Source organism: Pomacea canaliculata, linkage group LG5 (assembly GCF_003073045.1).
Source record: "Pomacea canaliculata isolate SZHN2017 linkage group LG5, ASM307304v1, whole genome shotgun sequence".
Classification (NCBI taxonomy): Eukaryota; Metazoa; Mollusca; class Gastropoda; order Architaenioglossa; family Ampullariidae; genus Pomacea; species Pomacea canaliculata.
This window is the reverse complement of record NC_037594.1, coordinates 28,309,456-28,326,555: the sequence shown is the minus strand read 5'-3', so window position 1 is coordinate 28,326,555 and position 17,100 is coordinate 28,309,456. Positions and strand designations below refer to the sequence as shown.

General features: G+C 36.9%; 1 protein-coding gene across 2 annotated transcripts in view; it reads left to right on the top strand.

The window, feature by feature from the left end:
* Positions 1 to 10,892, top strand: part of LOC112563753 (E3 ubiquitin-protein ligase HECW2-like) — a 32,510-nt gene extending 21,618 nt beyond the window's left edge. The window contains exons 24-28 of one of the 2 annotated variants that reach the window (XR_003099121.1): positions 149 to 295; positions 886 to 1,000; positions 1,293 to 1,378; positions 1,590 to 1,759; positions 1,874 to 1,990. Coding sequence is in view for 1 of the 2 variants with exons in the window: in XM_025238044.1 (XP_025093829.1) it covers positions 149 to 295; positions 886 to 1,000; positions 1,293 to 1,378; positions 1,590 to 1,702; positions 3,319 to 3,430 (573 nt within the window). In the remaining variant the exon portion in view is untranslated. Of the gene's footprint in view, positions 1 to 148; positions 296 to 885; positions 1,001 to 1,292; positions 1,379 to 1,589; positions 1,760 to 1,873; positions 1,991 to 3,318 lie in introns of those variants that run through there. The other variant, XM_025238044.1, reaches the window with a different exon arrangement.
* Positions 10,893 to 17,100: the final 6,208 nt, after the last annotated feature.

The following is a 17,100-nucleotide window of genomic DNA, read 5'->3' as shown; positions in this document are numbered from 1 at the left end:
AATCTTCTAAATCACTCTTGATTTTAGTTATTTTCTGGCATATGTCCAGATGTATGGATCTGGTTAGTGTTATGTGTATGATTCTGTAGAAGAGCTTATCTCAGTAGAGACAGATCAGCATTTTGCTCAGAAAGTTGTCTTTGGGCAGGTGACAGAGAGAGAACTGAAACCAAACGGCAAAAACATTCCAGTGACAGAGCGCAACAAGAAGGACTACCTTGAGCGCATGGTCAAATGGAGGTTGGAACGTGGGGTCACGGAACAGACAGACAGTCTTATTAAGGGATTCCATGAAGTGAGAATTTGTAGAGCCTCGCTGTTAGTGAGGGATTGTCTAATAGACCCAGCAAAGCTAGAACAAAAACATTATTGCTGAGAAGTAGTGTACTTGTAAAGCCCAATATTATTCAAAGCATGTTTAGAATTTTTGGTGGAAATAATCATCTCTGTCATGCAGTTTTAAAAGATCGAGTTTAATAACAATAATAATAATAATAATAAATGTTTATTTATAAAACACTTTATCCCGCTAACAAAGGCAGGCTAAAAGCACTTAAATGAAGTCGCACAAGCATACACTTATCAGTAGACATCAAATGCATCTTGCAATTCATTTGTCATCATTCAAATCACAACCTCTCTCTTTATTTTTCACACTCACACATTCATATATATATATAGTGGGGGAAACTGGAGTACCCATGGACAACCAGTTCAGAGAGTTCAGACATCCAAAATATGAACCCATAACATTCACTGACATGGTGACAGGTGATTTAACCACTACACCACCAACTGCCTTTGATAGTCTTGTGGGCTACATAAACACGCCATGCAGAAATATCAGGTGCAAAAGGAGGATTACTGGTTGTTGTATGGGTGCAGGTGCTTGATGGTCGACTGGTTTCTATATTTGATGCTCGGGAGCTGGAGCTGGTAATAGCTGGCACCGTGGAGATTGACATTGCAGACTGGCGCATGAATACAGACTACAGATCAGGTCTGACTGAGCATCCTGGGATTCTTTTTAAGCCATTATTATTTTATGAGCCTTAAATTTCACATAAAACTTTAGCAACTTTATGATTTGGGAAAAAAAATGAAGACTGATTAGGATCTCATCATATCAGGAATTCCTTTCTATGAAGAAAATGTATCACAAGCCAGATCAGATTTTTTTTTTTTAAATCACTCAGAATATCTGCAAATAAAATATGTATCTATGACTACGTTCTCTACACAGCTAATTCTTTAGTTCTTGTTTTTTGTAATTGTTTCCATGGTGTCTGCAGGCTATCATGACCAGCACCCTGTGATTATTTGGTTCTGGGAGGCTATTGAAAAGTTTGATAATGAACGGCAGCTGCGACTGCTCCAGGTACAGAGAACCCAATAAGCACGGTATTATTTTACGACTGGGTGTGTGTCATGTGGTTAAATCTGTGCTGATGGCATTTCATCTTTGTATCTTAGATCTTTCGCACACATATACATTCAGGTATACGTACATAGATCAACACATGGAAGGATGTTAACACACTCTTAAATGACATTCTGCTCTTTATAGTGCAAGTTTCGTGTGTATTCAGTTTGTGACAGGCACATCAAGCATCCCCTATGAAGGGTTTTCAGCTTTACGTGGGAGCAATGGGCCAAGAAAATTCTGCATTGAAAAGTGGGGGAAGATCACCAGCCTTCCACGGTGAGAAATAAAGATTGGTGAAACTAAATGTGGTTTTCTTATGTGCGCTTAATTTCATTTCTTAAATGTTCACTGATAAGGGGTCACACATATGGACAGGTACACTCAGAAATTTTGAAGTAAATTCTCTGAAACATAACAGATAATGAACATGGGAGATACAGTGCTACCTTTCCCTTTAACCATGTGAAATTGTCTTCCCTGATGTAAGCCACCTTATGGTCCGCAGTGCTGGCCGACAGTGGGTTACCTCCCCTGACACTTGTATTCCCACCAGTCTTCACCTGTTGCTGTATTAACTTAAGTTTCATCCCTCAGAAACTCTTTTTGATCCTCTGACAAGAAGTCATGCAAGGAGTATTCAGCGTGAAATCTAGGATAAGCCTATGACATATCATTTGCATCACCCAGTTGTCAGACAAAATCTATCTGGGCCAAATTCAAGAGCTGACTGCAGAGACAAACGCCAACCTGAAAGCTGCTGGGTGAGAAAAGAGAGGGGACACACTTAACTGATTCTTGATGGGCAGGCCGACAAGGACTACTTACTGGAACAAAGCATCTGTGGTGATGAATCTACACATCATGTTTGACTGCGCTGAGGGCTGAGAGATGTGTAGGAGACAAACTTATGTGACCCATCGATCTTTTATGAGTCATGGAAGACAGAAAGATGGCTTGGTTCCCAAGAATTGGGCAGAAAACAAGCATCATGATTAGAAAAACGGTCATACTGGCAGCAAGCTACAGAATTCACATGAGAGCCTGAAACCTGCCTTAATCACTTTAGTAGTTTGAAGCTATGCTGACGGCTGGCAGAAGTGAGCAAAACCACTGGAGATTTTTTCCGTCAGTGCATGCTTATGAACATTTTGAATGGAGTGAGCAAAAAGGTAGGCGACTGGCCATGTCATCTAAAGGAGCACATGCGAATCTTTGAACTGGGGCAGGAGAGATATGAGCTTGGTGTGAACAAGACAGGACACACAGTGACACATGATGTGATACAAGTCATAAAGTTTTTTCTAAATGCTGAATGCTGGTGAACAGGAGGTGGACAAGTAAGTCGCAGATATGCAGTCGTCAGAAGGCTGAAGGAAAAAAAAAAGAGGAAATGTCAGGTGTTACCAGACTTGAAGAAGATGAAAATGAGGAACAAAAAGAAGAAAAATTGGTCCAATTGGCTGTAAGTTTTGACTTGACAGGTTCATCCTTCAGAACCTGCTCCCTGCGCACCTCAAACCAGGTAGCACAGCACACAGTTTTGTTCACAATTTGGCTCTGGGCTTAGATAGTAAGTGTCAAGGAAGGTAACCTCCTAATTTGCAGTGCCATCGGCCAGCAGGTGGCTTGCACCCAGAGGAGAAAATGTCAGTTAAAGAGTAAAAGTAGGTATGTATTTCATGTCATCTGGTATGGTAGTCATAAATGCATGAATGCAAATTTTCAGTCAAATGTCTATAAAAGATAGCTGGCTGAACTAAATGATTGTCTTCTTGTGGGAACATGACAGCATAAATGAGCCTTACAATTGAAGAGGGTTGTAATTTTTGATTTTAGAGCAACATTTTTTTCTAAGATTAAATGAGCTCCCATATGCTTTCTGCTTTGTACAGGGCTCACACTTGCTTCAATCGATTGGACCTACCCCCATACACAACCTGTGAAATGCTGTTTGAGAAACTGGTCATGGCAGTTGAAGAGACATCAACTTTTGGCATTGAGTGAACCGTATATAGCTCAAATTGCTACTACAGTTTTTTGGATGGGATCAACTTTGCAGAACTTTGAAAACCTGCAAGTACTACCAAGACAGTTGTGTTATGTGCTGGGGATTCAGGGTGAAAGTGTGTGTAGAGGGTCGCTTGTGTTTAAAAAAAATACATTGCTGCTGAAGATTTTGGCTTCTGATGGACAAAAAAAATTCAGTCTTGCAAACTGACATAGGAATCTAAAAGAAGAAACCTTGCTATTACTGGCAGCTTAGGGAAAACTGTATTCACGTGTCAGAAGAAGAGCAACAATCTCCAGCAAATTTGGCTAGAGCTGTCAAGTAGATGCTCAAAAGAAAGTGAAACTGAGGTACACCCTGTCATGACCAGGTATATTTCATATGATGCAGCCTAGAGTCAATTGTATTTAATATGTGTCAAGCAGTAGTAGTAACAGTAAATCACAGGGAATTCTGAAATAAAAAGCAGTAGACATTCACTATGATAATTTATTTTTATGGTTTGTAGACATAGCAGTAAAATAGAATGAGCTCGCACAGCAAGATTCTAATTAATATGTCACATGGCAGAAAGAAAGCAATGTTTTCAATCCATAGCCAACGAGCACCTCAGGTTTTATTGCCAGAGGTAGCAACATAGCTTAAGATGTCACACCTGACAGTTGCCAATGTTTTCATGCAGAGAAGGTTAGAACTCTTGCCAGCAAAATGTTCCATATACCTTTTGGCTTTTTATGTGGGGGTCATGAAGCTTGAAATGCTAGTTTCTTTGCCATGTAAATAAATAGCCATTTCTTTGATAATTTGGATTTTCCTTAAAGGTAGAAGAGCAGTAGTATACAGACAGACTCCAGAACACTGGGTGAAGGGGAGTTTATGGGCATGGTAGCAGATTTTCTGTCCAAAATTGAGAAGGGATGTGCAACAGTCAGAGCTACATTTGGATTAATGACTGCTGAACATTTTTTTTTTAATGTGTGAGCACTGTGAAAGGCTAGAATATGAATAAAGATGGCCTATGTTTTTAAAATGCTAGAAGAGATAACTGTTGGATATAAAGCTGCTTATCATAACACACACACCTACATGTCATCTCCATTTGTATTCAGTGTCTGGAGGACCACACTTATATTGTGTACGCTTAAACACTGCCTTTTGTCATTGTATCTTATGATGGATAAAATTAAGGAGAATTTTATGTTGTTTGGAGCCTCTCCTTCCATATCAAGTTGGCTTTATCCTTTTTGTGAATGAGACAATAGTTTTATGAATAGATGCTGCACTGAATAAGTTGGAAACAAAGCCCTCATAAAGATGAAGTGGTTGGCTGATTTGAGTTCATTGCCTCATCCCTGGATTTTGTGAACAAAAGAAGGGGAAAGGGATCTTTTGTGGATTACCTAAAGACAGTAATTTATAGTCTCCTAAATGTCACGAGAAAGGAATATGAAATATGTAGTTTGCTTAATACATTTCCATTAATTAGCTTCTGCTGTTCATGGGGAAATGGCAGATCATCACAAAAATTCAAGAATATCTTCTTTCAAAGGAAGATTTAGTGCCATGAAAATTGTATATGCTTGTTTATGCATAAGACAGTCTTAGTTATGACTTTGCTGTGTCCACTGTAAAATGGTTATTTTTTTTTTTTTAAATGTGCTATTAGTATTTGTTTTCCTTATGTTAATGATGAAATTTTCATGCTCATATTTGTTTCCAAGTGCTTTAAATTTTAATTCTGCAAAGTAGATGTCAGTATCCAAAATGTATTGCATTTTTTTCCCTGAAATAGAAAATAAGTAAAGAGTTTGATTTAAAATGACTCAATATATCCTGTGTTGGAAAGACAATCAGTTCAACATTTGGTTGAATAGCCAGTGACCTCATTATCTTTCAATCCAGATTCCTGAGTATCTACTTGTGTTGAAAGTCAGGTACCTTGCATGTGCCCATGTGGTCTGTGGGGTTTGTTAATCCACATGACTTTCCCTTTGCAAGGGAAGGTACCTCTCCCTTCTTGCTCCCCACCACCCTCTCTCTTTTCCATTTTCTTTCTTTTTTTTTTTGTGCTGTGAACAAGTCAAATGACAGTTGTTTTACATCCATCTGTTGCTTATACATGGGAAACCAGACCCATTGTAACTATTGCCTGTGATATTTATTTTAGGGTGTTTTGTTTTTGATATTATCAACACAAACCATAGTCACATACTCCTAGCACTCATTTCTCAATTAGAATCAACTGCATGGTGTGTGTCAATGTATGCATACACATACTTTGCATGTATGTGCAAGTAATGTCTGACCTTGTTTGTGGCTAGTAGCATAGGCCTTATTAATGCATCTTTTTGCTTGCTTGGTTTTTTTTTTTTAATTTTAATTTTTGGTCTACTCACTTGGGGCTTGTGTTAAGCATATTTAGATGACCATATCAAGCTTGTAAAAGTTTTGTATTCATTCACTTTTGAAAATATAACATGGTCTTAACTGCTTTGTTACAGATGCATCCAATTTGAGTACATTCTGTATTAAAGTATTTGTAAGTGCATATGTGTGTTTGCACATACCCACACAAGAGAGAGACCTCTACAGTTAGCTTCTCAATGGCATTATCTTGATAGAATGCATGTCACAGAGCATATAAATAAGGCATTTTGTGACTATATTGACAAGTTAATGCTTACAACACTTGATAAAATAAAACACTTTCTGCCGACATACAGTTACAATGGTTGCTTTTGTGATGCATGCTTTATGGTTGCATGTTTCGATGCTTTTTTTTTTCAAATGAATAGCCTTCAGTTTTCACACAAGACTGATAATGAATGATTTTAGATGAGCTCTGCACTTATCCATGCAAATATGTTAAACATCTTCATGTACTGATTTATATTTTTGAAGAAGTCTGAACTTTACATTTAATGTTGTGCTGTTGGTACTTCAGATGTTGTGAGTTAAATCATCATGTTCTAGTCATCACCTTCTATTGCTGTTGTTAAAAATGTTTAACACTGGTAACATTTTGCATATTTGTTGTGTGTAGATATATCTGTGAGTGCACACTCAAGCAATATCTTGCTAACAATAGTTTTCTTATTCAAAATCATGTGTAGACATTTGTTGTAAATATTGTACACACTAAAATTGTCTGCATTTACTGTCCTTTCAATGGAAATAACAGGACTTTTTTTCAAGTATGGAAAAGAAGCAGACAAAAGGCAAAGGGCATCAATCAAAAAACAATTTTCCTTCGCTTGTTTTAACTTAAGCCAGTGAACAATGAGTAAAGAACAAATATTCTTCCAGTTTATAACGATATAAATTTTCACAGGTCACAAAGTGTGTTTGAGCTGGTATGAAGTTATGTTCGTAACCAAGAGATGAAGAACCAATAACACTGATAACTGAGGGCTAACCTGAAATAACTCAATGCGACAAAAGAACAATCTAAATCAGTGGTTCTTAACCTTGCTTGAGGTACCGAACCCACAAGTTTCGTATGCACATTCACCGAACCCTTCTTTAGTGTCATCACGAATGGCGGGTGTGTCTTGACCTCCGTGGCGGAGGCTCCACCGAACCCCTGAGACCGACTCATCGAACCCCGGTTAAGAACCACTGATCTAAATGCAGGCAAAAAAGTGACAGTTGTTATATCAGTGATGTACTGCCTGTAATTCTTAGTGCATGTGCGTACAACAGTTAATTTAGCTCAATCTTAAATCATTCCTGTGCCCTATGGCTGGATTTTTAGTTCACTGACACTGTGGGTAAGGACTGTGCGATGAGGGGGAGTGCATGTCTGTGCGTTCTTCACAGATTGCTTTATGGACTTTCCCATTCCTTGTGCAACATAAGACATTGTTATTGCACAGGTATACACACCTGAGATAAGTTACCTGATGGGCCAGTTTCCTGCTTGCTTTTATTTTGCAGTGTAAAATGCTTTAAGTTAAATTGTTAGTTTCACTGTATTGTTTCAAAAAGAGAGGGATTCAGCTGTAATAGTTGACTGTGATTGCTGCATCTTCTCAGCCAGCTGCAATAGTTCTGTTTCAACTGTGCACCTTCAGTTATAGAAGTGAGCATAAGCTTCTGGGATCTGATCATGCCTGGTAAACATCTGCTAACAATTTGCAGCGCTGATAAATGTAACTTAGATACAAGGGAGTTCACCCAATGAATTTTTTTTTTATATATGTGCATTCTCCATTGTTGTGATGTTGAGATACGGTTCTGCTTTTAAGAAAAATTGAATATGTGTTTATTTGAAGTTTGTGTTAAATAATCTGTTCATACACATTTTATAATACATGTGTGTGCATGCACATGGAAGAGTGGAGTGTGTGTTGGCTAAAAATGTCAATATTTTATATATATGTTTGACTTATTTAGTCTTTTAACTGTTGATGACATGAGACATGCATACTTTTTTCTAAACATGATAACTATGATAAAAAATTCTAGAACCTCAAATTTATTTCAGTGTGTAGAGAGATCAGTGTTGTGTGTTTACCTAACCTCCTGATAACTGCTTACACATTCAGGATTTGTCTAACTCACGTTTTGGGAAGGAATGGAGGAACTAGTATCAAGTTCATGACACCAAAGCAACTGCTCCCCTTAAACAGGTGCCATGTACAGAGAAAAAAAACCCAACTATGCTGAACCACTGACACCAATCCATTGAACTGTTGACAAGCACTTGCTACACTAATTGACCATCTTGGAAGCAGGTGGGTACAAGGGAGATTCCTCCCTAACCCCAAACTTGACTTTTTTTATAAGTGGCTTTGTAATCCTTTCTATTAAGCAGAAACAAGAGAGCTTCATCTGCAGAAGAATGCAAATATTTTGCCATTATAACATGGAAGTAGTGCAAGTGTTCAGTTTCTGCGATCTGGTTTAGTTTGTTGGAAAGGATGACAGCATCTATTTGACTGGTGTTTCAGAAGCATTTCTAAAACACTTTTTTTTTTTTGTCTAAGCATGGCTGGTTTTTATTAAGCTCAAAATAATTGCCCTTTATACGATGCTAAATCACATTTACCAGCTCATGCTTTGTCACTTTCTGAGACAGCTACTTGTATTACTGCAGACTAATCAGGGTAGTCCGGTGGCACTGTAATAAAGTGTTTGTCACCAAGACCGTGAAGATCATTGGCTTTAGTTTCAGATCTCATGTGAGGCAGAGGTAAATTTCTCTTCAGATGTAATAGCAGTTTACTATGCTGGACAAGAGCAGCTTGCTGCAATGTAATTACATTTACAGATTCAGCATAAAATACAACCAACCAGCTACATCAACATTTTTATTGTTTTCTGTGTTGCAAAGGGTGCCTTGTAACCCTATTAAAATTCACGTTCTATCAAACTTAAAAAGGAATGTATGCAGCATGCATTTTGTGCTAGTGTGATGCTAAATGAATTGAAGAAATGATTAGGCACATTAGTTAATTGTAACCTGCTTTAAAGTTATCTTCAATATATTAATAAGATGCCTGAAAATCGTTCTGTCATAGCCATTAGCAGTTGTATCCTTGGCCCCCATCCCACTCACTCGTTACTTAACTTTTATGTCTGAAACTTTGTTGTGTGCTTCTGATTACGGCAGCCAGGGATGTACTAAATATTGTATTTAATTTATTTTTTCATTGTGTAGATGTTGCATAGACTTTACAGATGCCAAAACCAGAGGAAGACTGTCGGGCACAAGCCTTGTATATGGTCGCACATTAACTGGCATATATCAGCTCACTAATGATGGTGTATAAAATAATTATTTTCTAACATCTTTACATTCAAGTCAACATGATATGCAATTTGAATGTTTTGTGAGTTTTCCACCGAGTGAAAAGTGTGTGTGTGTGCCCATATCAGAGAGGTCAGGATGAAAAGCTGTAATCTTTTGTAACTACAGTAATTGCAATCAGACCTTGTGCTGCATCATTAAACTAGCTCTAGCAGGTTGGACTTTTCTTGCTTGGGAGTTGGACTTTTGGTGGCTTTGAGATGGAGGGTTGTTTTATTTTAAAGTTTAGGAGCAAGTGTTGGTGCTTATTCCTAAATGTTATGTTTTAAAAATTATTACAAAATTAACCTAGGAGTCAACTTTATACGGTGTATAGTTTCTATTTCTAGTGAACTGATGCTCATAGCCTTGTCGACAGGAGGCATATGAGCAGCTTAGAAGTAGCAGTTGGTGTGACTATTAACATTGCCTGTGTGCTCAGTGTGATACAGACTTTCTGTCTGTGGCATCAGTTAAGGTGCACTCAAGATTCTTCTTGTATGTTGTCTGAAGTTAACTTTAGACATAAGAAAATGTTAGATTTTCCCCCCTCTTTTTTCTTTTTTTAGTTTCAAAATTTCCTTGATATAGGATTTGTCTTAGTAATCAGGGATCTCTGTCTCTCTCTTACACACGCATGTTTTTATGCAGGCATGCACAGTTTTACAGCTTTAATATTGCACTTGCCTCAATGCTCAGATCTTGAATTTAGGGAACATAAACAAACATGGCCACCTGCTCAAGATCAAGCAAACTGACTTAATATCAGCATGAGTCTAGGTTTGGGTAAACTACTTTAACATGCACATCATATAATGCAACTGTCTTTAAAGCAATGGTTTCTCAACAGTTTGTTGCACAACTGGGAAAGCCACAACACCAGTGGTAAAGCCGACACAGACGCAAATATCTGACGTGGCAACAGCAAACAGATGCCAGTCACAGAAAAGCCTGAAAGCTAATGTAACCTGAAGTGGTATTAAAATCTGAAATGAAATAATAAAAGGTGGAAATAAAAGAAAAACAACATTCAGGGGAACTTGAGACAGAATCAGTTTAAAAGCAACTATAAACAAAATCCTTTTAAAAATTATTAAAACTTTATAGGCTGTGCTGTTTTTCTTACAATCCTATTTCTCCAATAATGATTTTCAGATACTTTATATACTCCTGACAAAGACTTTTTAAAATTTGATCCCAGGAAAACTGCAGAAATTGTTACTGTGCTTTGGTCAATGAAAAGGGTCACAGCCTCTGTATTGCAAGAACAAAAAAAGTGTCTGGCAGCATTCACAACTAGCATCATTCCACATTTGAAATAAAAAGGGAGAAAAGCCAATCACAGTTTCCTGACAATGCATCAACATCAACAACATTTACCCAACATGAACACCACTAGAGATTCTGAAAGTTTTGAACTTCTTCCAATGCAAAAGCTACAAGACCCAGTTGAACTTGAAGCAGTACCTTCTGCTTTCATAAAGGCATATTAAATGTCACCATGCCATAGTTAAGATGCAATTTTACTTCTACAACAAGGTTATTTGTTCATTATGTCAAAGATGGAAGAGGGATGGTTACAATGTATCTAATCAGCAGACATAAGAAACAAGTCTTTGATGTACAAAATGAAAATGGGTTTCAAAAATACAAGTTACAATGGCAGTTTTCTCCTCATTTTTTTCAGAGCAATTATACTAAACAGTATGTACAATGGCCAACACATGACTAATCACGTAGCTTTTTTTCTATCTGGACACTGTCTACAAAACAAATTATGTTGGCAACTGGGAAACAGAAGTGGTTGCAATGATTTTCATGTCATTTCCTGCATGGCACACGTACAATATTCAAATTCATGCATTCTCCTGTTCTCACGGAAGAGAAAAATGCTAGCTGTAATTCACAAGCAGCCTTGATCAGAAATTACACAAAGTCAGCAACTTGGTCTTAGAAGCACACTAACATGAACATTTATGCTCCCGCCTCATTGCTGAAAGAATGTCCCGGACCTGTAAAGAGTAACTACAAGCCAATCTTAAAAATAAATCTGCTAAAAACAATTTAGTTACGCAACTCTTCCACCATCTTATCAAACAATTTTCTGCCCAAAATGAAAACAACTGTTCATGCCAATGACTTTTGAATTTTGCACAACTTTCTTTTTAATTTTTGAAAAACGAGCGATTAAGAAATGCTAGTTTTCAAAAAGAAAAATTGCTAAGCTTTCCATTGATAGTATGTGAGGTGTCCTTAACAGCAACAGCAAGCTCATGATGGGAAGAACTGCAGTTGTACCAATTTTTATAGCATATAAAGAAAAAAAATATATTCTCTACCATGCAATATGCACCCGAAGGTCTGAACATCATAGTTATAGCTCAATTGTGTTGATTCATCCATATTGAATGAGTTCAGCTATACCTCTGAATTTTTTAAAACAGCATTTCTAGGTTTTTTCCTATGGAAATCACCAGTTCTAAAAATTGTACTTTGATAGAAAGCTTGTACAAAATTGTAAAATTTTATCTACTAAGGACAGGGTAAAAATTTAGACCTAGAAGTGTGGTAACTAGCTGATAATGTCATCAGAAGCCTAGTTCCACTGTGGTCAGCATGTTTTTGATTAACAAAAAACAAAATGATTCAATACTGTTGCAACATGCCTTGCTGACTGTTGTTGGATGAAGTGTTGAAGAAAGGTCAAATGGTAATATTCTATGGGCTTGATCGTGACAACATCAGGAATAACAGAAGAATGGCCAACAAAAAGGACTGATAGTTTTCTCACAAAACTGTTGACACTTTTATACATGTATGCCTCTCCATACGCATATTCAGACCAAAGTTATTTCTGCCACAGAGCAGTCTTTTGTGCAAAGCCCAAAGTCATCTGCAATTTCCCTTCCAACCAATGAAATCAGGAAAGCAGATAATGGTGCTGGACTTGTATACTGTTGAATCAAACTTGTGCTTGCACTAGACCAGCAAAATTAAGGCATCACAACCAAACTGAAGCAACTGATTACAATAAACACTGTGGGAATAAAAATAGCAGTTTAGCAAAAGATTGACGGTTCATGCACTTGAGTATGTACATAAGTAAAAACTTTCATTCAAAAATAAATTAATTCACTCGCTGTCCCATGCTGCTTAACACCTGGCCCACAACAAAACAGGAAAGTGAAGGACAAAGACTACTAAGAGGACAGTGACTGAGCCATGATGTGTGCCAGTAGCAGAAGATCATGATTTACTAGAGTTTTGGTGGAGATCAAAACTTTGATCCCTGAACACAAACCTATATTTAGTCTAATATGAATGAAAACTGCTTGAAAAAGTGAGACAAACATTTCAATTCTGTTCATGAAACGTAAACAATTCTGGCAGTTCTGATTCCATGTTTTTTACACTGAATAAATGAATGCCCCATTGTAATAGCTGCTTTAATGACACAAATAAAATCTATTATCATACTAATCACCTGAACACATACACAAGTAGATGTGCTTTTTTTTATGGGTGAAGAAGAAAATGTCAGTCACTATTTCAGCTGTAGCTGACATTATGAGCATAAACACCTTGTAAATTCAGACTTCCCAGGTAAGGTGCAAAATAATGATAAAATAAATAAAACAAAGTAAATAAAATTCTAAAGTGCAGCCTGCAACCTTCTCTGGAAATATCTTGTGTGGTGTTTTAGCTTGTATGTTCACACTACTGACACTAAAAGTCATGCTCTGAGGTTAACACTTCTTAAAATGATTACTGTGCTGTAATTTGAGACATCTTTCAATATGGAAAAGCAGAGTTCACTTCAAAATGACAAAGAAATCACAAAATAAACAGACCAGCCTCCATCATTCATCCATGATTAGTGTTCAAACTAACAGTGGGTCCATTCAGATGAATAAAACTATACATATATATGATACAAGAGATTCAGGCTACAAAACATATTTAAAAATATTAATAGTCAATGTATAAATGTATAAAGCTGAAAACAAAGAGCCAATCTACTGAGGCAAGAGGGAAGTACTTTATACATATATACTCTACTGTCTACAGTCTCAGATACTACACTTCCTAAACAGCCTCACAGTGCAATAACTTTTCAGTCTTCTGAAAGTAAAAGAATCTCTCCCCCTCTCACTGAATGCACCTCACAGGTGTCAGTACAATGGCAATCATACACATCTGCACAAACAATCGGATATGTTATAAGTCACAAAAAGATGAGAAACAACCTTCAAAATAGTATAAATAGTAACAGATCTTCCTTTAAAGCACAACTTTAGGATGCACATCTCCTGGACTCAGAAAGGCATCCTTACTACCTTGTCTGTGTCAGATCTGCAAGATCCCTGCATTTTTAATTATGCATAACCTTACTGTTTTCTCATGAAACACAATATAATATCCTTGGACCCAAACCGGCATTGTTAAAAACATGTCTGAAATATTCTTCAGTTCCAACTCAACATGACCAGAAAATGTTGAAAATTATCTGTTGAATTCACTACATCTAACACTTGTATAACATTACATTTCAAAATTAATATTACAAGGTTAAATTATAGCAACTATTTGCTTCTGTTTCGGTAGGATGGGCAAGCATCAGGAAATCTAACAATACTCTAAAACTATGTCTAAAAATGCGCAGAATTCCAAAACATTCTGATGTGAGACCTTCACTATGATTTTCTTTTTAAGTATAAATTTTTATATAACTTTTGGATCAAAGGAAATGGCATGCCAACTATAACTAGCATGGCAAAGGCAAGCATTAAGACTAATTTTAACTTTACACATTATATCTTCGGATTATATCTCTCTACACATAATTTCTAACCTATCCAAAAAGCAAAGATATGCTTAGCTATATGCAAGACTAGCACACAAATGATCATGGATGTTAAGAGTGTGACACAAGCTTAAAATAACAAGTTGCACTTTTTTCTATAAACGTATTATATTAGCTTAAAACATTTATCTGTGTATGCACATGTACACATCAACGCAGGTACACTTTCTTCCCCTCCTTTTGTCTAGTATGCATTTGCACACACACACATACACACACACGAAAAGGTCCCTCAAAATTACTGCCTGAAACATGTTATGTATAAGTTATTTTAAAACTACATACAGCTTCCAACAATCTGGATAACATCCCAACAACTACTGTTTTGTTACATTCTCACACGGCTATCAAGTTTCATTTGTCTCAGCAGCAGTTAAAGTAGTAATCTTGGGTTTGGCAATACTGTAAATTAAATTCTGGTAAAAATTCTCTATTATCTTCTAAAAAAAGGGAAAAAATGCAAAGATCAAGGACATGTCATTAATGAGAGAGTTCAGAAGGATTTAACAGTGGACAAGCAGAAATCAGGCCTCAGGTTTGACTAGACAATAAGATAAAGTATGACTACTAACTACAATGAAAATAACTGCATTTTAACATAGATGGGTATGACCAGTTGCTTTAAGGGAATATAGAAGAAATTTACTGGTTTTAATATTTAAGCTAAACTGCTTTTTCTTCAAAATATACACCTATAACCTTCTGACATTTTAAGTTAAACCCCATATGCTGCCAACAAGAATCAGTGGATGGCTGCAGCAAATGCTCATCTTGCATTTTAACTCACAGAACCATCATTCATGCTAATCCAAAATAAAATTTAAAGGAAAAGGTGGTGAAATGGCCAGTTCAGTTTACCAACATTGCAGGTCACTTCTGCTCAAAATTTCAGGCTCCAAAACTATTGTTAGCGACAAGTACATCTAGATCTCAAGTGGTACAAGGAAGCTCCCATGTTTGGTTGTTAAGTGACATCTTCAAATCCACTTTCAGTGTTTTAAGTGCGGTGCTCAAAATGCTGCCATCCTGGATCTAGGGATCAGATCATGCCACACAATTTTGAGTAACAGCTGAGCAAAATAAGTGAAGAAGACTAGAGTTACAAAGAATACCTTTCTTGTCAAATGGCATGCCTTAAACAAGGGATGCCCAACCTACGGCCCGCGGGCCACATCCAGCTCGCGACGCGGTGCCATCCAGTCTGCGAAACTTCTGCCCACAGTGCAGGAAATCGGCATGTTAGTAATAAAAAAAAAAAAACGAAAAAAGGGAAGAAGTATTTATCCCCACGTAGGGGCGTTTCCCAATCTTTTTTTCGATGGATGAACATTTCGATTCAGTGCTCCGACTTGGTGTCTCTACGATGAGGCCGGACATTCAGAAGTTTGTTTCGGGAAAACAACTTCAAATATCCCACTAATTACTACATAATTAATGGTAAGTACAACTTGTTTCTAATAAAAATGGTATCTGCTCTATCTTTTTTTTCTTTTTTGTATTTTTGCAGTGAAGTGGCCAGCGACACGGCTGTCCGAAATGGATATGGCCCGCAGGCCGAAAAAGGTTGGGCATCACTGCCTTAAACCAATTGTTATCCTTCTACAAAAAAGTAAAATACATGGTAACCTCTGGAAAAGGATTGTAAGCAAACAATTCATTTAAGTCACAAAATCTTTAGAGAGAATGATTCAGAATGCCAGGATCTATTATTTACAACTGAACTGCCATTTCACTTGACTTTTCCTTTAAACTTTAGTGTGCAAACATTCTTGGTGCTTATTATGGCCCTTTGGTTTTGGAGACTCTTCTATGCTTGTTATTTTCATCACAAAGAAATGCATGCAGCTTGAAGCTTTAAAGTTTAACAAATAAATTTTGTCTCCATTTATTGAGATTTTTAAGTTTGCAAAAAAAAAAAATTTTTATTCATGCTTTTTTTCAACAGCAGATTAAAATGAAACTGCTTGAAAGAAAACAGAACATGAGCACCACTCCTTAATGCTAGACAACAACAGCTATGCCATGTGTCATGCCAAACATCTGAAATATTGACAAATGTACATGTGGGGTAAATGTGAGACTACAAAAATATGGTGTTAATCTCACTTTTTACCTTATTGTTATAAAACCTATTGGCCCTGATCTTCAGGGTATGTACAAGATGTCCTGCTGGTGCAGACAGGAATACATTTATTTATGGAAACACCGAGATTTCTGAAACACGCGAATGCTCCCATAAAATGAGAGAAACATGGTTTGAAAACAAGAATGGCCTTGGGATCTAGCTTTCCCTACCAGTTCACATGAGAAGCTGCCTTTTAAAGCTGGTACTCCTCATGTTTTCAATTACCAATGAATGCACATCAGCATTAAGTAAATTAAAAATAAAAGACTGCTTCATGTATAATTTCTTTTCAAATAATCTAAGCGATCAAGAATCTCAACTACCAGGGTGTTTAAATGCATGTGCAGTGGGCAGGATGGTCACATTCATATCCTAAACCAGGGACGCTCTGTAGCAAACACCAAGATGACTAGATTAATGTCATGCAAGTATGCAACAAGAAAAAAATTACATCTTCAGTAATTCTGATTACAATGTTTGTCAATTGGTTCCTTTGGTAAGCCTTTCCTAAAATGTCCCTAACATTTAGCTCTTATGACTTTAAATCACATTAACAGGCAAGCAGTAGGTGTTTAGATATAGTGGTTAAAAAAAAAATACAGAAATAAAGCAATTGTGAATGACCCCCTAGTTTTACTAGAATCACGCATTGAGCATCCACCTGATCTTTTTATTTTTTTTAAAAAGTTGATAATGAGAGATAACTGCCAAACATAGCTTGTGGCAATATGATGAAATTCGTACCTATTAATACAGTGTGCAAAGAAAGAAAAAAAAAAGGGCAAATAATAAAAACCACCATGCCACATGTCCCCATTCTGCTGCACATACACTCCTCTATCAATGGATGCATGCCTTCATCCATCTATTCACAACTTTAAGAGCC